The 23,577-nt window shown below is 41.2% G+C and overlaps 1 protein-coding gene across 1 annotated transcript; it reads left to right on the forward strand.

Moving 5' to 3' along the window:
- The first annotated feature begins 4,117 nt into the window (after positions 1 to 4,117).
- Positions 4,118 to 4,990, forward strand: LOC101673526 (polyubiquitin-B-like). Its single transcript, XM_013062135.2, has one exon. It carries the CDS (start codon positions 4,133 to 4,135, stop codon positions 4,817 to 4,819), a length of 687 nt encoding a protein of 228 aa, XP_012917589.2. The 5' UTR covers positions 4,118 to 4,132; the 3' UTR covers positions 4,820 to 4,990.
- The last annotated feature ends 18,587 nt before the right edge of the window (positions 4,991 to 23,577 follow it).

A 23,577-nucleotide genomic window follows, 5' to 3' on the forward strand; every position in this document is an offset into this window, starting at 1 on the left:
GAACCTGCATATGGAGAGTAAGTGGCTTTAATACTGCAGAAAGGGGCATTGTGGGGACAAGGAGTATAGCAGACGCTGACAGCCTTCTTTCAGGTGACTTCTCTGTAGGCATTTGCAGGTGGCAGCTAAAGGCAGATTCAGTCCAAAGCTCTCAGCTGAGCTCCTTCCAGCCCCTGTCAAGCTCGGGCAGCGCTGCAGGCTACCTCCAGCCCTGCAGACTCTGTCCCTAAAACCCTGTTAATCCCAGGTCCACGCTGGCTTGTTCAGGCCATGCTCATGTCTGTGACTCTTCTGTGTTTAACAGCAGGTCAGCTAACTTCATAATCCTTCACTGGATTTTTCTTCCCAGCTCCCATCTTCAAGAAGATTAGAGCTCTGTAATATCTTTCTTCTTCCCTCTCTTTATTCCGGGGCTGCGTCTAAATGTGATTAGGTGTGTGCCGTGCCAGTGCATCTTGTGTCTGGAGTCACACGCTGCTAAAAGGTAGATCTGAGAGATGCTCTACGATTTTGCCTTTCCATTTCGCCTTTTTATTTCCCTCCGAGGCCAAGCGCGTCAGTTAAAACCAATTTTTTTCTTTCTCAGACAGACGCTGCAGCCATTACGTTGGGGGTTAAACGGTTTTCACTCTTCTAAAATGGTTAGGATGGCTGTGTTATTGGGTTACTTCAGCTCCCTGTGATCTACATCCTGTTGCCAACTAAGGCCACAGAGATTTGGGAAGCAGAGTGATGAAGGCTTGGGGGCGCTGGTTTTCTTAAAGTGGCATCATCATCAGTGATGAAAAACCTGTGAGTCCTGAGATCTCTCTGGATTCCTGAAGCTCAAGCTGCGATTAGGAGTGTAAGGTAGGCTTCTCTTTCCCACTGGAAGGGTAGCTTCTGTTCTTAATTTCCCATCCACAGGCACCGGAGACTGGAACTGCCTAGGGCCCTTCAGAATGTTCTAGTAAGATCAAGCCTAGTGATCTGAACCTGCTAAGGCATGAGGCTATTTCTCTCACCCATTAATGTATTAGGGAAGAAGATTCTGAGAATTTTTTTTTCTGTAGCTGACCCATCCTGAAATTCTGGACATTCTCCATATTGTCTAATTCTAACCTTTTACATTTATTCTTAGTTTTTATTCTTATTTTTAATGAAGTATGGTGGACACAAATTGTTATCTTAGTTTCAGGTATACAACACAGTGATTTGATAACTCTATACACTATGCCACGTCCCCACAAGTGTGTCTACCACTGTCACCATACGATACTCTCACAATCCCGACCTTTTTTTCTCCTTTCCTTTTCTCCTCTTAACAGTGGAACAGTATTATGGCAATCCCTCCATAACGATGTCCAATTCAAGTGTATTCTCTTCCTCCCTATCAAAAGAATAGGACTATAAAAGCACCATATACTTTATAACCAGAAAACCTCATGCTCATAATTTTATTATGTTTTTTTTTCCTTGTGGCACAAATATTGAAGCAAAATTAAGGGCAATTAAAACTTAGAGGTGTGAGTTACATGTTACTGGATTGTGCCTCTCTTTTAAGACAGAGAGAACAGAGTAGGTCTTCAGCCTAAATGTTGCTACAATATTGAGAAAGGAAGCAGAGGAGGAAGTACATAAGCAGCAACAAGGAGTAGCTAGTGGGCGAGGACAGTCACAGAGCATGGCAAAGATCCCAGAGCCACTTTGGTCTGTCATTTTCGTGGGGCATTTTCACTCAGCCCCTGCTCAACTCACTAGGGAGGGTGACCTCTGGTCCTGATATCACCAAGTGTATGATTGTGATTCTGCTTATTTCTTATCTGTATCACCTGCCAGCTCTTCATTTCCTTACTCATTTCCTAGTTTGGATTCTGAGACCCCTTTCTAATGCCACTTCCCTTCTTAATAAGCTTAAATGGTTCCTCATTGCCTATAAGATGAAATTGCATGTACAATTAGCTGCAGTACACTAAGCTAACAATAGCTAGCATTTATTGAGCCCCTTTTAAGTGCACAATGCTGAGTGTGTTATCTGGATGACACTTAAATATCACAACTGTCCTGCACGGTTGGTGTTATTAATCCCATTGCACAGATGAGGGATCTGAGGCTCCCAAAGGTAAGGGACTTACGTAGGATTGAAGGTCTTCCTAGTGGTGAAGCCAGGACTTAAACCCGGGTTCTGATTCCAAAGTCATTGCCCTCATAGTAGGATATGCCAAGTTGTGCTCATTCATCAATTCATTCATTTACGTAATTGACATTAATGGTACTTTTATCAACAAATTATTATGTGAAGACAAATGTAAGAGCAATTAAGTCTGTTAGAGAGGTTAAGGAGGGCCAGTATGTGAGGGATAAGTAGAATTGTTTCATGTAGTGGGAGTGTGGGTGTGAGCCGCCAGTAGCCTGGATTTTGGAAGACGTCTTGGCTAGCACAGCGAACTGCAGGGTAAACGAATAGATATTCAGTCTGCAAGGAAACACTCTGCCACAGCAAATAAGAAAAAGAAACCAAACCCTGTGAGAAATGTTCTTTTCTTTGATCTGGTCTAAACCTACCAACTTTTAGAAAGAAATTGTATGATTCACTATAATTTCCTTTGCAGAAAGGAATGTTGGTGTGGGGAGGATGGAACACATATTTTGTCTTAGAAATCTACAGCCTCCTAAAGAGGTATTTCTTCAGACGACAGTGAGGCTAGACTCTAGGGAAGGCCATACATTGGGGGAATTATCAAAGCTGTCACCCGAATCTTCCTTTCACTGGACTCTTCTAATAGGTGAAGCATACTAAACATTGGGGGCGGGCCCTGCATGAGAGGAGAAAGGATCCTGATGAGAATTATGTGGCCAAGAGTCTCTTTTTGTTATCTGGGAGCCCCTGGCATCCTATCAGGATAGGCAGCTTTCACGGGCATGGCCACTTCGCTTGAGGGGAGGAGGCTAACTCTGTCGTGCTCTTATGTCCATTGCCCCGAGCCACAATCTGCCTTTGAAGGTGTCCATTTCATATGATGGCGAGTCTAGAACTCACTACCACTTAGTGTGCCAATTTGCAGAGATAATGACTGACGTCTCATTCCAAAACAAACATGCATGAACGAAAAACAGCCAGCCAACTCCGAAAAAACCCATCTCCCAGCAGATCTCCCAAACCTCACACAAACAATTGACTCAAACACAAAACACACATGCATTATCTTGTCAAAGGCTTCTCTTCCTGTCTCAGTTTCTCAGGCTGGCAGCAATCTTTACTCCTTCCTTTTCCTACTTTTCCTCCTTCCTTTACTCTGTGCCTGTTACCATTCTCCTTGATATTCATGAGAAATAGGATTGTTCCCCACCTCCCCACCCCCCGCCGCCATGTCCAAATATGAAATTACCATGATTTCTCCTCTTGCTCTCCTGAGGCTTATTCTCCTAACACAAAAATCAAATCATATCCGATACCTGGGGGCAGTTTATCTGAGTGTGCAGGGTCACTGGCGACATCCCACTCCTTATTTCTGGTCCTAGTTCCCATTCCTCCTTTAGTATATCATTGGGGTTCTCTGGTAATTTTCAATTTGTCCCTTTACGGCATTATTTTTAAAACTCAGAAAGTACACAATGATTCCTTAACAGAGTCTCCTAATGGTGTATTCCACTTCAGAGAAATGGCTCAGGAAATAGACCCACCGTTCTATGTTCTCTCTCCGCTTGCTATGGAACTCTTGTTAATTTTATTGGATCGGGTGATTTTGAAAGCCTCAAGAACCCACCTATGACTGTGAGTACCCCTTTCTCCTTTTTCACCATGGCTTTACTGATCTGGAAAGTGGACTCTAGCTCTGTCAATCAAAGCTAGTTAAAGCTATACTAGAAAATGGCAGATAAGGGTGAACATTTGGCCATGTCTCTGGTTCTCATTTCAGTAGGGTCCACCACCACTGACTTCACAGTTCTGGCATGCTTAGTAGCTCCTTCAAAGATTTTCATTGTGCAGTTTCTTAATGCAACTGTAATGAGCACAGCTTGAAGAATTGCCTCTCTTAAGAGTGATCACAGAAGGTTCAGGAGCGGCTGGCATTGTCGGGTGTGGGTGTCTTGGCGTTTGAGTGAGTCGACGTGATTGTGTTCAGTGTCCTTCACTCGCTAACAGGTCAAAATGCAGATTTTCGTGAAGACCCTGACCGGCAAGACCATCACCCTGGAGGTGGAGCTCAGTGACACCGAGAATGTGAAGGCCAAGATCCAAGACAAAGAGGGCATCCCCCCCGACCAGCAGAGGCTTATCTTTGCTGGCAAGCAGCTGGAAGATGGCCGCACTCTTTCTGATTACAACATCCAGAAAGAGTCCACTCTGCACCTGGTCCTGCGCCTGAGGGGTGGCATGCAGATCTTCATGAAGACCCTGACTGGCAAGACCATCACTCTGGAGGTGGAGCCTAGTGACACCATTGAAAATGTGAAAGCCAAGATCCAAGATAAGGAGGGCATCCCCCCTGACCAGCAGAGGCTTATCTTTGCTGGCAAGCAGCTGGAAGATGGCCGCACTCTTTCTGATTACAACATCCAGAACGAATCCACTCTGCATCTGGTCCTTTGGCTGAGAGGTGGCATGCAGATCTTCGTGAAGACCCTGACTGGCAAGACCATCACTCTGGAGGTGGAGCCCAGTGACACCATTGAAAATGTAAAGGCCAAGATCCAAGACAAAGAAGGCATCCCCCCTGACCAGCAGAGGCTTATCTTTGCTGGCAAGCAGCTGGAAGATGGCCGCACTCTTTCTGATTACAACATCCAGAAAGAGTCAACTCTCCACCTGGTTCTCTGTCTGAGGGGTGGCTGTTAATTCTTCAGTTTTGAATTCATAGTGCCCAATGATGGCATTGCTCTGCACTATAGCCATTTTGCCCCAATTTAAGTTTAGAAATTACCAGTTTCAGTAATAACTGAGTCACTGGTTTTCTCAATAGCTGTTCAAAATGTTAATAAAAGTTTCGTTGCATGGTAAAAAAAAAAAAAAAAAAAAAAAAAGAGTGATCACAGAAGACAAAACAGTTTGTTCCCAGTTCTCATGTTTTCATAGACTCTCTAGGTGACCTCAGACAGGTCCTACGTCCTTTCTGGCCTCTGCACCCTCGGCTGGAAAGAATGATTGTGGGCTCGATGCCCTTTGGAGTCCTCCAAGCTCGAATCTTATGACAGCAGAATCTGGTGGGGTAATGATCACTATCGCCAGTCTCTTGAGTGAGTCTTGTATCCTCCTGTGAAAAAGCAAACTGCTTTTTGAGAACCTGCTTACCCTGAGGATCATAAAATCCACAGGCTGGAATCACAGAGCCAACCGGTGTGAGGCCGATAGCGGAAGAAATTCACAACTTCCAAGGAAAGCAAGTGGTCCGCCCACACTGGTCTGCAGTCACCCGTCCACACCCAGAGACACCATAACCATCCTCTCCCTGCACAGCCTGATGGCTCACCTTCCTCCTCACCATCTGTTTATAGAGCAGTGAAGACTTGGAAATTACAGTAGCATTTTATTTGGCCTTAGGATCCCCCTGCAACAGAGATGAATAATTTGCTCGCCCCCCCCCACTCTGTGAAACTTTCCATCATTGATCAATTTCTCTTCTGCTCTCGCACTTCATCCTTTTCCTATTCTTCATGTCTCAGGTAAGACACTTTGGTCAGGCGGCACTTTCCACAGGCCCCTTTTGTAGCTCTTCACATCCGCGCCGTGTGCCCTGGCCCAGATATGTTACTAAAGGGACCTCGAGATAGGAGGGCATGTGGCCTCAGGTTCCTTGTTCCTGCTAAATTTAACCTCACACTCACTATCTCGAACAAACCATTTCCCTCCTCTGTTTGTTGCCTGCATTTTACCTCATATGAAGTAAAGATAATAACACCTTCTGGAGCCCACCGGGGTGTTATGAGGATTAATTAAAGTTCTTTGAAGATGACAAGTCCTGGGCATAGTTATTATTAGCTAAGCAAAGTACCTGTTTTAATACCCAGGGTCTCTGGGAAGGTCAGACCAACTCCCTTAAGGGCGTCCTCTCTCTCATTTTTCCCATATTACTTTCTGCCAGCTCCAGAAAGCAGAGGACCTGGGGGTGTTTTTTGGAGAATGTGCTTTTTCAATGGGATTAAACCACATAAATAATTGAAAGGGCCAATGTGCCTGAAGAGTGCAAAGCCCCTTCTCATTATTGCCCACCTTCTCAGCCACCTCTGAGGAGCCATGATTCAGAGCTTTCAATGGGTTTCTGAGGTAAACACGGCCGTGCAGAGGCCGGGGCTAATTAATTCTGGGTAAATACATGCCATTTTGCTCACTCCAGAATATTTTACAGTGTGGTATATACAAAAACAAAGAAGATTGGTTCATCGATTCTCACTTCAATGACAGAAAACCTGAGGTAAAAAGATAGGAATGCCATTTCCTTCCAGTCACAGAGAGGAGATGAAAAAAAGGCACAGCCTTGATTCTTTTGAGAGGGAGAATTCTGCTAGTGTAAAAGATAGCTTTTTTAAAAATTCAGAACTGTCCACCCCTGGCCTGAGCTCTCCTCTTTCGAGTAGTACCAGTTTGGTGATGGGACAGCCCAGGAACTAATGAAAACGTAAGTTTTCAAGTTTCTGCATGTTTCTCACCTCCCCCAATCTTTGCCTTCTCATTATGAAGTTAAAAAAAAAAATTCCTACTTGGGGTGTCCACTCTGGTCTCCCTTTTGTAAAACCTAACATCCTCTCTGTCAGTCTTAAAGCACGATGCTCACAACGTGTCCCCAGGACTCCAGATACAATCTGCTCAGCATGGAGTAAAACCCACTTTCTCTCCTCCTTGTCCCACACACTCCTCCATCTTACACGAGACATGTCAGACTGACGACTCACATTATATTTAACATCAACCGACACTGTTCCCATCCGTTTTTGCCTCCTGCTAATGAGGATTTTTTTTTTCTTTATCTCTAACTGGTGGAATTGATTTTTGACCTGTATGCAAGACTTCGCGTTTATAGATATTCATTTAGCATTCTGGTCCCAGCCTGTTTTTCTCAGCTTGATTCAATCTTTATCAACCCTGACTTTTCCTTGCAGTCTATAAGCTCACTCTTTCTCCCAGCAGTGGGAATGTTGATCCCTTTCTTTCCTTTTATTACCTTTGCCGATGTCCGGTCTGCAGCGGAAGACAACTTGGGAAAAATAAAGCAGAAGCAAGAAGGATGAGAGCTGGGAAGTAAAATGAAGCGTAGAAAGGAGAGTGACCGTGGAAAGGACGAGACTTCAAAATTTCCTGATTTCTTAGCAACACCTTTCTAAAGGTATCAGTGTTGCAAAATAAGGAGAATTCAATGCTCCTTCAACTAGACAACAGGAATCGGGCTACTATGAGACGAAAAGGGCAAATGTCTAATTTTGCTGGCATTTTCTCTCCCTTTTTATAACTTCATTCTCCCTGTGTCATTTTTACCTTCGTGTTTCCCATCAGGAAGAAGGAAAAGGCCTCGCTGATTTAGGACAAAAAGCTTTTTAATGGCTTATATAGGGGAATCATACCTTCTTCCCCCGTTCCCCATTCCTGGGAGTCCTTACTGATGCAGAAATTCTTCTATTATTTTCTGGGGATCAGTATTATAGCATCACCTATCATCAAGCTATTAGTTTCCTGACTATTAAGCTTCCTTTGGCTATTAAAAGTTCACCCCTCTACCCTCTTTTGGAAATGAAGCTACAGGGATTGTCTTTCATTTCTATTTTTATTAAAAAAAATTTAATGCATTGCCATTTTACCCTCTTGCCTGCAATGATTGCATAAAGAACCAAACACCAGCCAAGAAGAAGTCTTAAGTAATCCTTCGAGAAATAAGAGAAGTCATAATTGAATAATCTGCAACCAGCAGTAATTATCTGGGTTACAAGCTTTCCTCGGGTACCTTCATGCCAGATGGGGGTAGAAATGGCCCCGTGCTCTGGGAAAAAGGAAGAACGTAGCCGAGAGAAGACAAAGTAGGAGGCAGAGCATCTTGTAAAAGCCAGAGCTTTAAAAAATTAAAGTTGCAATACCACAAAGATTGCTTCTAGAATTGGGTGAGTGCGAGTCTCTCCAAAATGCAGTTGAGGTTAATGGCCTGGGGAGGTCTTGGCTTCAGCTTCCCTACAAATGTAAGAATTAGGTTTGTGTGGCGCTGGCTAGAGGCTCAAGGCAGGTCTCAGAAAGGGACACTATGCCATTTCTATTGCCTTAAATCAACAATAATAATTTAGCGGGATAATTTAAAATCTATTAGCAATAATAATGGTAAATAGTGTAAACACTGTGGAACATATTAAAATAATTCAAACAAGCAAGAGAAGAATGCCAATTGTCCCCTTGTCTCCTTTTCACTTGGCTGTGGATTCAGAGAAAAGGCACCAGCGATGCAGGTTTCCATCAGAATAATATGACAAACAGAAGAGAGATAAATTAACTGAGCAGACGTCTCTGCTACCCTCACTCCCCACTCCTTCCTCCTCCTTCTCCCATATCCCTAGAGTAGATAAATGCTGACTTTGCCACAAAATATCTCACAGCTGTTGATTCCTGCTGTCTTAACTTCTAGGTGGCACTTTCATTTCCTACTTAGAGGTCTAAGGAGCATTCTTTTGACAGGTGGAGCCTGATTAGAAATCCTCAGCAGGGTGTGGGGAGGTCTGGTGGGAGAGGCCCATCTCCACTCCAGTGCCACTCCTGGTGTTACAACGTGTTTGTGAGTCTGGAATCTTGCCTGGGATGTAAGACCTCGTAAAAGTTTATGGGCATGAGGTCCTCACTTTTCCCCCTGAAGATTCTTTTTTTCTACCTTGGGGGTTTTCAGAAACCTACTTGACCCCTGGAAGGAGAGATGTAGAGATTGGAGGAAGTAAAATGGAAAGGAGTAGGATAGGGCACAGAGGATTGCATATGACACAGACAACCTATGAAGCCAGGAGACAGTTTTTCTCTTGAATAATGGAAAACTCATGACTTACCCTGCACAATATGCTCTTGTGAGTCTCTCCATGGGTGTCTGTGTGTGCAAATGCTTTTGTGTATAAATAAGAGAAGGGTGAGAAAGACAGAGAGGGTCAACTAGGAAAAATAGGCACCCTTTTCAGCTGCCATCTTTAAATGACAAGTATGTAAATGCTTGGCAAGTTCGTACCCACAGTCACCCTCCTCTGAGTTGGTAGAAGACATCTCCTTCTCCATAAGACACACTAGAATTCTCTTAGTGTACCTAAGAACAAATCCTATGGGCCTTTATGGTAAAAAAAGAAGCAAAACCAAGAAACAAATTAAAAAAACAAAAAACAAAAACAAAAGAAGAAGGAATAAAAAAAAATTATAAAAGTAATCCCCGCAGAAGTTCACAGACACTGTGATACACTCCTAATGATCATTTGCTAATTGATATGATCTTACCACATGAAAACATGGACAGTTCTTAACCTTCTTCTTAGATAACATTATCCTGGATATAGAGGAGTTTCCTAAATCAATATAACATTGAACAAGGCTGGGCTGGGGATATGTCATAGAACTCTTTGTGATGAGGTGTGCAATCCCCAGGACATCTCCAAGTAACATCTGGGAGAAGATGGATTCAAGTGGCTGTGATCTTTTGTTCATGGTGATGGTGAAATTTGAATTACTGCGGGTGGACCTCCTATGTACCCACGAACCAGTGACATCTGAAAAAATTCTAGTCATTCTTACCACATTCTATGGTATAACTATGAATAATAAGTCTACAAAAGAAAACCATCATCAACATCTTAAAGACAAGGGGAAGGACTTACAGAACTCAGGAATACACAGAGTTCCAGCCTCTTATGTCAGAAAGTGCTCAGATTGGGTTATGTTTTGGCACATGGTACTGTTATATACATGGTTCCATCCACATTTTTAAGGCAGTAAATTCAGAATCTCTTTCCTTCCTTTTTAAAAATTTTTACTGAGAATGACTTCCATCGATATCAAAATAAATCTGAGAAATGATCAGTTATTATCTGTATGGTCTATTCTTTGGCAACTTGTTTTGGCTTTGGTATGATCATCCCATGATTGGTCATAATGAAGATTTGTCTTTTTCCAGTTGACAAAATTGGAAATTGAGAGATAATAATGATGAGTGTTAAGGTCTCTACCTACATAAATAAAATAGGGGAAATTATTTACTGCAGAAACCATAATAACAAATTAATACCCAAATGTTATCTTAGCCTCTTTCTTCAGTTCAACACCTTTTTTAGAGAAGTCAAACCAAATTCTTCTGGAAGAGTATATATCTACCAATGAAATTAGTTGAACTTGAATTTCTTCTTTTTTTGGCAATAATAGCTATACTTTGGAGTGGGGTCTGATCTGTGTTAACATGTTTTTCAGAAAAACTAATTCTGTGTGCCATCAAGAAAGATGAAAAGGAATGTCCATGCTAATAGTCTTGCACACCACAGGACTGACCACATCAATCATGATGTCTTACAAGAGAAAATGATGAAAGTCCCCAGTGCCTTTAAAGGAGAAAATCCTTTTGGAAATGGCAGTTCAGGATAACTGCACCTCGAATTTGGAAAAAGCACACACACACACACACACACACACACACCTTGATGTACAAGTGGATTTGACTGAAATCCTAGACTCAGGACTAGAAAGCTAGATAGCTTGGCATTCCTTCCAAATCTCAAAAACCAGTTTTCAGTGGGCCAGTAAAAGGCATTTTCTTTCTCTGAACTTGGGTTCCTCCAGAAAACAGGAAGAATTAAAATCAGTGCTCTGAACCAACAAATCAATCCCATCAGTGAATTCAGTGAATTGTTACCAAAACATACAGCTGCTGAAGGACTTCTCTAAGCCATTATTATTTCAGGAGTTATCAAAGTAATTACTACAAGTTCTTCAATCAGTAAAATCTTAGGTGATTGCTCTAGTAACCATTTAAATATACACCTTGGTAAATATTGCTTCCCCTGCATGAAATGTTCCATTTTTTAAAATCCCCTATTTAAAAAAAAAAATTGATTTACTTATTATCTCTTCTGAAAAGCTTCCCTCACACTCTCTAATTTCCCAGTAGATAACATTTTCACCATTTTCTCCGTATAGTCTTCCACTTGCCATATTGCTTTGTGATTCTAATCCACTAATTTGGCCACTCATTCCACAAGTACCTGTTGACTAATTATTACTGATTACTGTTCTAGGGCCCGGGATATGGTAGGATTTGAGATAGATGAGGTCACAGAACTCAGAGAGCTCTCATCCTCTGAGAAGGAAGATGGATAAGAAGCATTTCACATGACTCTGCAGGAATTGTACTCCTTCCTGGGTCTGCTTACATAGTGACTACACATAATAGGCATGCAACACACATTGGTCAGGCTGAATTTAATTGGGCATATAACGTTAGGGCTCTTGAATCCCCTGCCTCTTTGATTCTGGGGCTCTGTTCTGGTCATATACCTGGGAGTCTTCCACAGATGTCTCATCTGTTCTCATAGGTCATTTCTGCCTAGGCTGAGACCTGGTGTCCTCCTTCGCTCTGGTTATTAGTCATGAATCTCTTCTTGAGCACCTATTGCCACTCTGCTCAGAGCTGCTCCCTGGACATTTTGTTTGGCATCCAAATATGCTGCTTTTGTTGCCCACAACAGCTCCCTGCTTTCTGCTTGGCATGAGTCTCTGCTGGTCATGTTACCACCAAGCCCTGGGCTGTTGATCTCTATGGTCTCCTATTGGCGCCAGCATTTCCTGGGCTGTACTGTGTGCTGGCAGCTCCCCTAAGGCTACAGAGAACACTGTGGAAATGCACCGACATAGAACGACCCTCCTCTGAGCCTCAGCTTTCACTGCAGATGCTTGGTGCCCACTGCTCAGAATGTCCTGGGGCTGCCCGTGGCACTCACTGTTATTCCCTTTCAGGCCACAATGGCTCACATTTCTTTTTTCAAGTTTGAAAACAACTTTCCTTCCTCTGAGCTTTGCCTTCCTAAAGTGACCCTTCTGTATGTTTGCTTGGGCCCGGAAATGTTCACTTTTCACTTACACAGCGATTCATTCCCTAAGGTACAGGTGAAATATGAGCAGAACTGAGTCTGGGGGAAATTTACTGAGAGCCATATTGTTATTATCAATCACTACAATACCAATTGATATGATATTGACATGTTATATCAAATAACCATATTATTATTTGAAACATTTCTCCTTTTTATTCTCCTCTCTGGCTTCCAAGTACCTCTATTTTGCCTGATTCATTTCCCCATGATGGATTTTCTCAGAGACCCTGAAATCCCTGCAGGGACCCTCAATTTAACCAAGCATACACTTGGATCCCAAATGTGCACACAATTCCAGAAGTGTCCTAGCTCCCATGTGAATCAATGGATGCATAGAGATAATGGACAGGAATGGCAAAAAAGGTGAGAACCTTTTTTGGTTCAAAACAGGTGAGAACCCCTGCCCACCTAGGAACCCCACTACAGGTTTACAAGAGGAGATTAATTAGCCTTAGAAACCATTCTATGTGCTTCCCCAGAAATCATTCACAATGTAGATTCTCTAATTATTCTTGGTTTATCCACCCTTCATCTTATTTTCTCACGATGACATATCTTTGAAATATGTACTATTTGCCTCATTTTTACCTTTGAGATACTGAGTTTAAATCATGTAAATAATAGCAGCAGAGAGCTCATATACTCAAAGATGTACACTCACTGACTCAAAGACAGTGCTTGTCCTGCTGGTCTATTGTGCCCTTGTACATACCAGGCCTGCAACACACATCTTCAAGATTATAACTTTTGCGTCTATATAAATCAGAGAGTCCCAGAAAAGCTAAGTGAGGCACCGTTTGACCTCTGTGAGTCTCCAGGTGGTCTTAGGTTAGCAAAGCTACCCTTACTTCCTGTGGGGGGTGGGAGGGGGCTTAAGAAATAATCCTCTTTCTTTCTTTTACTGCATCCACTTCAGTAAGAAACCACAGGAGTAAACCTGATAACCTTGTTTTGAGCAAATTCTAACTATTCCTCCTACATTAACTAATTTCTTTTTTAAAAGATTTTATTTATTTATTTAAGAGAGATTGAGCAAGAGAGAGAGGGAGAGAGCACACAAGCAGGGGCAGAGGGAGAGAGAGAAGTAGGCTCCCCACTGAGCAGGAAACCTGATGAGGGGACTCAAACCCAAGACGCTGGGATCATGACCTGAGCAGAAGGCAGACGCTTAACTGACTGAACCACCCAGGGGCCCACATTACCTGATCACTGAAGAGTGTTCTCTTATCAGAATGTGAATAATGGGAAGAGAAGATGGTGATGCCTATGTCTGAGTACTAACCCTAGATCAGTTTTGACAAGCAAAGTTGAATCATCCGTGGAGGACTGACAATGAAATCCCTGTCTTGGTTTCTCTGTACTCTGACCAGATAAAGTGGATACCAAGGACCAAAGAAAGGAAAATGTGAATCATGGAGACAACAGAAGAACATCTAAGAGTAGACTAGTTTAAGGCGATGACCTCAAGATAACCTCAAACTGGGCATGTTCCCTCAATGGTATGCCTTAGAGACATAGATTATGCATTCTTGATCTGGTTTGTTGTCACCAAGTGATGATGGGAAACTAGTCAAGAAAGTACAGTGTCTTTGCGTGGCCACTACCTCAACTTGCAGACACAGCATTTCCCCCCCAAAAGAGATGAAGCTGGTCGGCAATATATATATATTAAAGATTTTATTTATTTGTTTGTTTAGAGAAAGAGTGAAAACAGAGGGAGGGCCAGAGGCGGAGGAAGAGAGGGATTTTAAGCAGGCTCCACGCCGAGCGCAGAATTCAATCTCACAGCATGATCTGAGCCAAAATCAAGAGTTGGTTGTTAACTGACTGAGCCACCCAGGCATCCCTCGTCAGTCCGCAGCAATATATTAATGTGTGCTGCATAGTCTGCAGCTGCCTGACCACCTAAACACAAACAGAAAGACTATACACATCATCAGAGCCCTAGGCTATGACTGCTTTTGCCAAACAAAATAGGCAGGTGGACAAAAAGAAACGGAATGAGAGACAACAGATGTCTCTCATGTGGACTCTCTGATGTCACCTCCATCAATAAGAAAGGCTGGTTCTCATGGCTGTTGGACAGGCTACTGCACATCCAGCCCTTGCTAGAACTTTCAGTGTGTAATAAGCTGAAAAAGACATCATCCTTCTCATTCTTCCACTATCCTTATCAGTGGCCCTCTGGAGAATTTATATATCTTGATAGGGGGAGTTATGAGTATGTCATGGGAAGAGGGATGAGTATCTTCAAAGCTTTAAAGTCCCAGATCAAATCCACAGAGTTGGATGCCACCGGGTGATTTGATCCATCTAGCACCACAGGGAATAAAATGGGGGTTTATTTCTTTAAAATTGGTCGTGTGTTTTTCTCGCATTAAAATGTGCTTTCCTTTCATTTTATTGACAGTTCTGAGTTTGTGTGTTCCCTCTGGAAGGGATTCCAGGTTTGGATGTCCCTTATCATCCAGCTTTATGCTTTTCTGAACCTCATATTAAAATACTGGCTTGTTTTTGGAATCAAACTCCCTACCTCATGCATTAACAATAAGTGAACCCATAACTATTTGTCAGAGGCCCAAAGGGATGTCCTTACAGAATATCCATTACTCCTGAGGCCTTGTCACTCCTTCACGTTAGGTTCTAAAGCCAGGACTAAAAGTGTGGACTGAATGCCCACGTATCACTTCATAAAAATAAAGAAAAAATAAACAATGTGTCTGAAAATTATTAAGATATCAAGTTTTATCATTTGAAGGCTCACAGATGACTTCTTCAGGATAAAACTCAAGCCAACCTTGGAAAGCAATCAGTCTCTTTTGCTTTCAGAAGAGCCTTCTAGCTTGAAGGCAGTGGACAAAAAGAGGCCCTTCCCTGAGAGTGGACCCTCCCTTGTATATTTCCTGGGCCTTCCTTGTCAGTGCTGGTTGTTTGTAATGGGTTTGGCTCACTCTGCAGAGGCTGTGTCTCTTCGGGACATGACTGAGAAAAGCTAATACAGGATGAAGAGCACGTTTCAAAGGAAACTGGGTCCATGGAGAAGAGTCCCCACCAAGCATATATTGGGCTTTGTGGGCCCTACAATGCACAAAATTTGAAGTATCCTATTAAAGAAAAGCAACACAAAATTGCAAATACAAAATTAAGCAGGAGATTTTTATAGGCACCCAAAAAGTGAGTGGTTTTTTGTTTGTTTGTTTGTTTGTTTGTTTTGGTTTTGGTTTTGGTTTTGTTTAACTAATATATATGCCCAATGGGGAGCTTGAATTCACAATTCCAAGATTAAGCACCTTATGCTCTACCAACTGAGCAAGCCGGGTGTCCCTAAAGTGAGTGGTCTTGATAAACAAATCTCATTAGCTTTATGCCAAATCTGCCTTTAGTGTTTGCCTTAACTCCTTGCAACCATGCATAACACTGGGGCTTCTTGACTTGTAATATGAAACATACTATCCAATATGTAACATCTATGGCAACTCCTCAACACATTGCATACTTATAATGACCTTCGACCTGGGTTCATAAATGATAAAGTGGCTCCAAGTCCATTTAATTACACTTGATTCAACAGTGAGAAACCAAAACAAATATAGCAAAACAAAACAACACTAAAATCACCACATAGAGCCCAAGTACAATTGGCAGAATTTCAATGTTCTCCATTTCCTGTTGTACTAAACATATACTTTGAATTTCTCCAATAGAACTTTTTAAATAGCCAATCTTCTCTCCAGCAAAGTCATCTTCCTTAAAGTCTGATAAGTACATGATTGTTGTGTCCATATGTACTTTCTCGCCTTTGCTCATGTTGGAGAATCTCCTCTCTCTCTCTTTTAATATCTCTCAGTGGTATACTCAGTGATTCTCCACCTGTCATGCATAGACACAGGAGTCTCTGAGACCCTTTCAGAGGCTAGTCCTGAAATACCCACATATTCCCTGGCCTGGCATTTGTACTAATTACTCAAAAGCTGTGCTAGATAAAACTAGTCACTGCCATGCATTTATAAGAAAAGGGAAGAAATGGGAAAAAATGTAAGTTCCACATAAGACTGTCTTATTGTTGTTACTAAATATTGATTACTGAGTACTCAGAGTTTTAATATTCTGTGTTCAAAATGGGATGCATGCATAAAACACTTTAGGCTTATCTAGGTGATAGGCTTTGACAAATGGAATGCAGACAGGCATGAGAGGAGCCACACCAAAGTAGAAGCTTTAAGAAACATAACAATAAACAGAATATGTGAAGGAATAAACTATAGAAGCTATTAGAACTAAGGACAAGGCTCAGGGATACTGTAGATTATATAAGATCAGTATGCAAAGATTGATTGTAGTTCTCTACATTGGCAGCGAAATGAATATTCTGAAAATAAAATTTGGAGGAAAAACTGTATTTGAAATACCATCAAAAATAACAAAATACTTTGTAAATAAATTTAACAAAAGTGTGAGATGTATACCCTGAAAGCTACAAAACATTTAAAAACAATAAATAAAAGAAGATATAAATAAATGGAAAGCTCTCCTATAGTCATTGATCAAAGACTTCATACTGTTAGGATGTCATTACTATACAGATTGATTCACATATTGAACACAATGCCTTCCAAAGTTCCCGCTGGGCTTTTTTTGTAGAAATTGATGAGCCAATCTTAAAATCCATATGGAAATGCAGAGAACTCTGAATGACCAAAACAATCTGAAAAAGAAGAAACAAGTTGGAGGATTTTCACTTCATGAATGAAACCAAGTTAGTTAGTCATGAAACTAAGACAGGTTGCTTTCTTATACACAGCTTAACTAAAAGCACAATCAATCAATCAATCAAACAACCAATTGTACTATGTCAGAATTAAAAATTACTATACTAAAAAGAATATTATCATCAAGAAATATAGCAAATCGTAAGGAGACAACCCACAGATTAAAAGAAAATGCTTGAAAACTACGTATCTGATAAGAGTTGTGTACCCAAAATATTTAAAGAATTCTTATAACTAATTGAGAAAAGAACAAATGGCCCATGCAAAAATTATAAAAAAGGTTGAATAGATTTCTCCAAGAAATTTTTTTAAAAATGGCCAATAAACTTCTGAAACAATGCTCAACATCATCAGGCATTAAGGAAATGTAAATCAAAATCATGAGATAACATTTTATACTCACTAGGATGCTCTAATAAAAAAGACTGATCATGTATGTCAACTATCCTTCAATTAAAAAAAAAAAATCTGACCACCAAAAGTGTTCACAAGAATGCAGAGAAACTGGACTGTCCATGTGATGAATTATACAACTGTGTCATTACTTTAGAAAAGAATTTTGTAATTCCTTAAAATGTTAAACACAGGTATCCTATTACCCAGTCATTTCTTCCCTACGTATACACCCAGAAGAAATGGAAATGTATATCTACAATGAAAACTTGTACACAAATTTTCACAGCAGCATTAGTCATAATAATAACAAAGTAGAAATAATCTCAATGTCGATCAATTGACAAATGGTTAAATAAAATGTGACAAATGCATATGATAGAATCTTGGATATGGAGTTCTGACACAATCACAACATGGATAGGCCTTGAAACCACGTGAAGCAAAAGAAGCCAGTCCCAAAAGACCATTTATTATATGCTTCCGTTTAGACAAAATGTCCAGAATGGTCAAGTCCTTAGAGACAGAAAGTAGATGAGTGTTTATCTGTAGCCCAGGTTGGGGCGAGAAGAAGGGACAGTGACTGCTAATGGAGACAGACTGTCTTTTGGGAAGGATGACATGTTCTAAAATTTGATTACAGTTGCACAACCCTGAGAATATGCTAAAATACACCGCAGTGTACAATTTAAATAGGTAAATTATATGGTACATGGATTACAGTTCAGTGAGGCTGTTAAATTACACCGTCATGTCCTGCCAGATCTCTACCATAAACTCCGGGACATCCTGTTCTCCTGTACCTGCCAATACTTTTCTCACACACGTAGCTCTTTGAGTGTTTACAGTCTGCCCTGCACTATTTACCATTCAATCACATGTTCATTGAGCGGTTCTGAATGTCTGTTACAAGTTAAGGGCTGCTCTACACAGGGGGTTGAAAGAAGCAGTACAATAAATAAAAAAAAAAAAAATAAATGTTCACCCTCCCCAGTCTCATGAAACGTATCATTTATTAGGGAGAAGGGGCTGTAAATTTTCACAGTCATACTTTTTTCCTTCATCCACTGTTTCCCTTTTGTTTTTTTCACAAATGTATAAGTCACCGACTACCTAATTTATACTGGTCCTCACAATGCTTAGCTCAGTACTGAGCACTTTGTAACACTACAGAAAGAGCTTGGAGACTAGCTGGAAAGTATCTGAAATGTATCTTGAATGATAGCAATTTCTAAAAAACAAGTAGGAAGTGCTTCCAATACTTGTGTGTTTACTTCGACTTTGGCAATACTGGAAATGAGGAAAGAGGGAGGTCCTCCTTCATCTGACTCTGGACACATTTCCACGTGGAATGAGCAGTGTCCTTGCGTTGACCTCCATGGATCATGTAGTCACCACTGTCGCTGGGGTTCTGATCATCCCACTCACGGTAAGTGCTCTCTAGGGTTCCATTTCCTCAAAGCGATTGGCACCCCATACTGAACAGTAATCAAAAAGTGACCCCCTAAATCTCAGGCTTCCCGTATCATTGTGCATACCCTGGTTCCCTCGGAGGGGCTCCTGGGATTTGCTGGCAGCTCTCCATTTAGGCTATAAAACTGTGAAGATTGGAGCTAATTGAGCTGCATCCTTCTTGGTGCTGGGATCTCCTCCGGTAGGGTTTCTGGTCAGAGCCTGACACCTTGGGAGATACAAATAAGGCCGGTGCATCTGATCTAATATGCCAAAGAAACCAGGATTAGACGGTCTCTAGTGCCTGCCTGACACATTTACATTCACCAAATAGAAGACACAATTAACTTGCAATTTTGTTAGTCTTTCTGAAATTATCTTTCTATTTAAACGAGGTAAGCAGAAAGATGTCTGAACTAATGGGATGGGGTCTGAGTAGAGAAATGGGGGTGGTTATGGAGATGTGATCATCCCCCTGTCCTGAAGTCTGAGCGTATAACCAAAGCCTGTGAAGCCCCAGGAAGGAGGCTGCCTCATGATAACCATACCCCCTGGAGTTGTTTTATAGTCTGCACAAAACTTTGTTCAGAAAAAGAAGGGAGGGTGTCATTTTTCTTTTGGAAGGGAGATGAAGCTGACAGCTGAGACTCTACCGTCAATCTGATCATCTTGTTAAATAAGGGCTTGGAATTTTCCTCCGTAAGTAAAAACTTCCTATCGTGAATATTCTCTTTTAGCAAAAGCCATAGTGAAATTAGGCTTAAGGTCATGGAATTGAGTGGTCAATCCATCTGCAAATAATTATCGGATGCTTATTAAGTCATAGCCCGGTGCTAGGCCTCTCTGGTGTGGAGTGCAAACAAACACAGGACAAATACCTCCACTCCAGAAGACTTACCACCTTGCAGGAAAGACATGTTATAGTCAAATCAAAGTCACAGTCTTCATAGTTTTAGAGTATTTTAGTTTTCCTGAACATTTTTACATATCTGGTCTCATTTAAACAACAATTACAACAGGACATTTGGTGACCATCACACTTAGACTGGAAACACCAACCTGATTTGTTCTATGTCACTTGCTTAGTAAATGACGGAGTCTAAACCAGAAACAAATCCTTTGCTCTTAGAAGAGATTGTTTTTGCTGCAACAATGCTTTTACTTCCTTCAAACTAGCCAGGACAGACAACATGTAGGCCAGAATGATGAAGCTCTTCAAATTCCACTGGTTACTCTCTATTGTCTCGGGTTTCTGTGGTGAAATTACTACACACAAGAATACTCCCAGTAAATGAATGTTCTCGAGTTTCCATTTGTTAATTTTTTATGTAGGGCTTTGGCCCCCATCCTGTGTGATGTTCCCATGTGATCCCAGCTGGGCTTCATGCAACCCCAGACAACTTTTGTTTCTTTGCATAAAGCCTTGATTTAAAAATTAAAGAAGCAGCCAGAATGTATCTTCTGTCCCCAGGCTGTGCCTTCATTCCAAACAAGGCAGAGGAAGATCCCACTTCTCCCTGTGGCAGTCACCCTTGCCACATGTGAAGAACAGGCAGGAGGAAAGAGAGATCCAAAACATAGCACGAGAGTCCGAAGGAAAATGGACACCATTGCTTTGTTCCAAGGAAAGGTAAGTCCCCTGTTATTTCTTTAGTGCTAAACTCCATGTCATCTCTTTCTGCAGAGTTCTTCCTTTTAATCTGAGTTTTTAACCCAAATAAAAATGTTTTCTTTTAGATTTGTTTATTTGAGAGAGAGAAAAAAAAATAGGGAGGGGTTAAGGCAGAAGGAGAGAATCCCAAACTGAGAATGGAGCCTGACAAGGGGCTCAGTCCCATTGGCCTGAGAGCATGACCTGAGAGCATGACCTGAGCCAAAGTGAAGAGACTGAGGCTTAACAAACAGCCACACAGGCATCCTGCTTTTTTTCTTGTTTGTTTGTTTGTTTTGTTTTGTTTTGTCTTGTTTTTTTTTTTTTTTTTTTTTTTTTTTTAACAAAATCTCTTCTGTTGCTTTAGGCAGCAGAGTAAACAGGGGTTAATCAGATTCTTTCATTCCACTTAATGGATTCTAGCTGCAGAACAAACAAAAAAAAGTGTTACCAGTCAGATTTGGTGTATTAGTAGCACTCATCCACTCCTGTATTTGAGCTGCCAACCCTGGCTTAGGAAAGATGGAGCCAGAAATCAGTGGTCGACTAGAAGTCTGGAGTACCAGGAAAACACAGGTGCACTATCAATGACTAGTGTGTTGTTAGGCAGCAGAAAAGTTAAGGCCAAGGGTTGAATACCGGAAGAATAACTGAGGAATGCCAAGACCAAAAAAAAAAGCAAAATCGGAGAGACAGAGAGACAGAGAAGGAAAAGGCAGTGCCTTAAAAACTAATGGGTTAAAAGAAAATACCAAAACAACTTTCCAAAACCACATTTTGTCTTTAATTCAGTCACTCATTTTAGAAGACAGTGTTTTCTTCCTCCAACACCTGACATGCCGTGTATTGCTAGTTTTTGCTCTCTTTCTGCTGTCAGACATAAGCACAGAGGACCTATCAGGGTGGATTTTGTTTTAAGCACACAGATTTAACTGGATGGAAGCTAAGGTGTTTAAAGGAGAAGGAGGTTTTTTTCCCTACTTCCCCCATTTAGTCCACCTGATTTTTCCTTTCTGATGTAAATTTGCAGCTCCTTGAGATAAAAGCGATGTGAACCTCCTTTTTCTTACTCCCTTTGCTCCCTACTCTGGGAGATGCCTCAAACAGTGACAAATCTTATCATGTGGATAAATGAAATATACAAGTACTCCATTGGCAAAACTACACAGATGTCTTACCTTTTCAGGAGGAAGAAAGCCTTCTGATTTGTTACACACACAAGCAAGCGGTTACCACTTGACCAGACTCACGTACATACGTACATACAGCTATGCATCTATCAGGGATCAGGAGTTACTATGGATGAGTGTAAAATTCATTCTGCTAAGCCTTGACTTACAAATGAGGACTGTACCAACTCAGGGTTTTTCATCTTTACAATGGAGCAAACCCAATAGCATTCAGCAGAAACTGTATTCTGAATTCTGAATTTACCTCTTGCACTGGGCTAGTGATCTCTGGTGATGCTTGCAGCAGCAGCCACCTATTCACAATGCTAAACAACTGATATACTTCCAACCCTGTGGTACCCATAAACCATTCTGGTTTTTGCCTTCAGTACAGTATCCAATATATTACATGAGATAGTCAATACTTTAGTATAAAATAGGCTTTGTGGGAAATTATTTTGTCCAACTGTAGGCTATTATAAGTGTTCTGAGCATGTTTAAGGTAGGTTAAACTATGATCTTTGGTAGGTTAGATCATAGGCTAAGCTATGATCTTTGGTATTAAATGCACTTTTGATATTTTCAGTTGTGATGGGTTGATGGGATGCAACCTCATTGAAAGTTGAAGAAAATCTGTAACAGGATGGTTTTTCATAATCTTCTAGGTACATTTTTGTTTAATTCTGTTTCATCTTGTGTAGAAATTGTCAAGATGTCTTCCTTGACCATATTAGTGTAAAGACTTAGTATAGGTATTAGGCTAATGATATTTCTCCTTTTTTGCAGTGATCTCGCATGGCCCTGACACACAATGAAAAGGTTGATAGTGATTGGAACACTATGGTTTGATAAAACCCAGAGGTCAGATGTAAAATTAAGGTCATCAAAACTCAAGGCACAGATACTGATGACAGCAAAGCAGAAGAGGAGAGAACTAAGTCTTCTAATTACCTTCTGATGAAGATGTCTATGAATCTTTTTTCCTACTTGGCATCAAATCCTATTGGCCACTTTCTTTTATGTTCTAGACTTAGCATACCTAGCCTATTTTTTAACTTTATGGTTAAGGATTTGTTTGCAAATGAGTTGTCGAAAAGCAGTTCTCTGGGCTGAGCATGAAGTATCTATCCCATGAGTAAGAAAAGCACTGGCTCATTGAAAGCTTTAGGTGAGCCAGATTTAAATAATCAAGAGCACAGCAGGATGTGGGTGAGTAGGGGCCAGAAACACTAATGAGGCACACAGAGGAGGGCAATGATGAGCCTCTTGAGTGAGCCTGGAAAAGAACAGGCTCCAAGGTCATGGAAAAGGAAGAAATGATAGGAGAGGAAAGCCCACTCAGGGATCAGAAACAATAGAAACAAGGACAAAAAAAAAAAAAAATGTCCTACTGCAGGGTGGTTCAGAAAATGGAGGGAAGAAAAGAGACTTGTCAAGCCCAGTTATAAAAATGTTAATATCAGGGCAGAACTAATCCTGAGACCCAAAGATGCAGAGTGGCTTCCCCAATGTCCTGTGTCTTGCCAGAAAATAGATGGCAAGAGTCTGTATCATCATCTGAAATTATTTTATGGAGAATCTGTCTTCCTTTAAAGAAGCCAAACATTTTTGCTAATTGCTTACATCTCTCCCTCGTGGTATATTTTCTTAATAATAATGCCTTATAGTTGTATAAAACTTTACTACTTATAGGACAGCTTCCCATACATTCTATCACTTATTGCCTAGAAAGGAGTACTATCTAGACCTCTGAAAAGCTGTTTAGGACATCACTGCTTCAGTTCCAAGTTCAAGTCCAGAAACCAAGACAAGTCCATTTGAGAACATGAAGAGACATAGGACTAAAATGCAAAAGACTTCAGTTCCAGAAACTGTGCTTCTGATCCAGACAAAGGTGAGCACAATCTAGATAGTAGATCATCGCATCGGACTCTTGGAATATTTTCTCCCCTTTACCAGTCTATCTTGACTTCCCTGGTATGCTGACCCTAGAAATGGCAAGGAGGCCCTAGTTGGGAAGCCCCCTGCAATTTGCTGACAAAAGATAATTTTTACAAAGGGTTGTATATTTGAGCCACAATTA

The sequence above is a fragment of the Mustela putorius genome, unplaced genomic scaffold (genome assembly GCF_011764305.1).
Source record: "Mustela putorius furo isolate JIRA1106 unplaced genomic scaffold, ASM1176430v1.1 tig00000460_pilon_pilon_pilon, whole genome shotgun sequence".
NCBI lineage: Eukaryota > Metazoa > Chordata > Mammalia > Carnivora > Mustelidae > Mustela > Mustela putorius.

Excerpts from the sequence above, each read along its gene's own strand:
- LOC101673526 (XM_013062135.2), top strand. The coding sequence starts at position 4,133 with ATGCAGATTTTCGTGAAGACCCTGACCGGCAAGACCATCACCCTGGAG.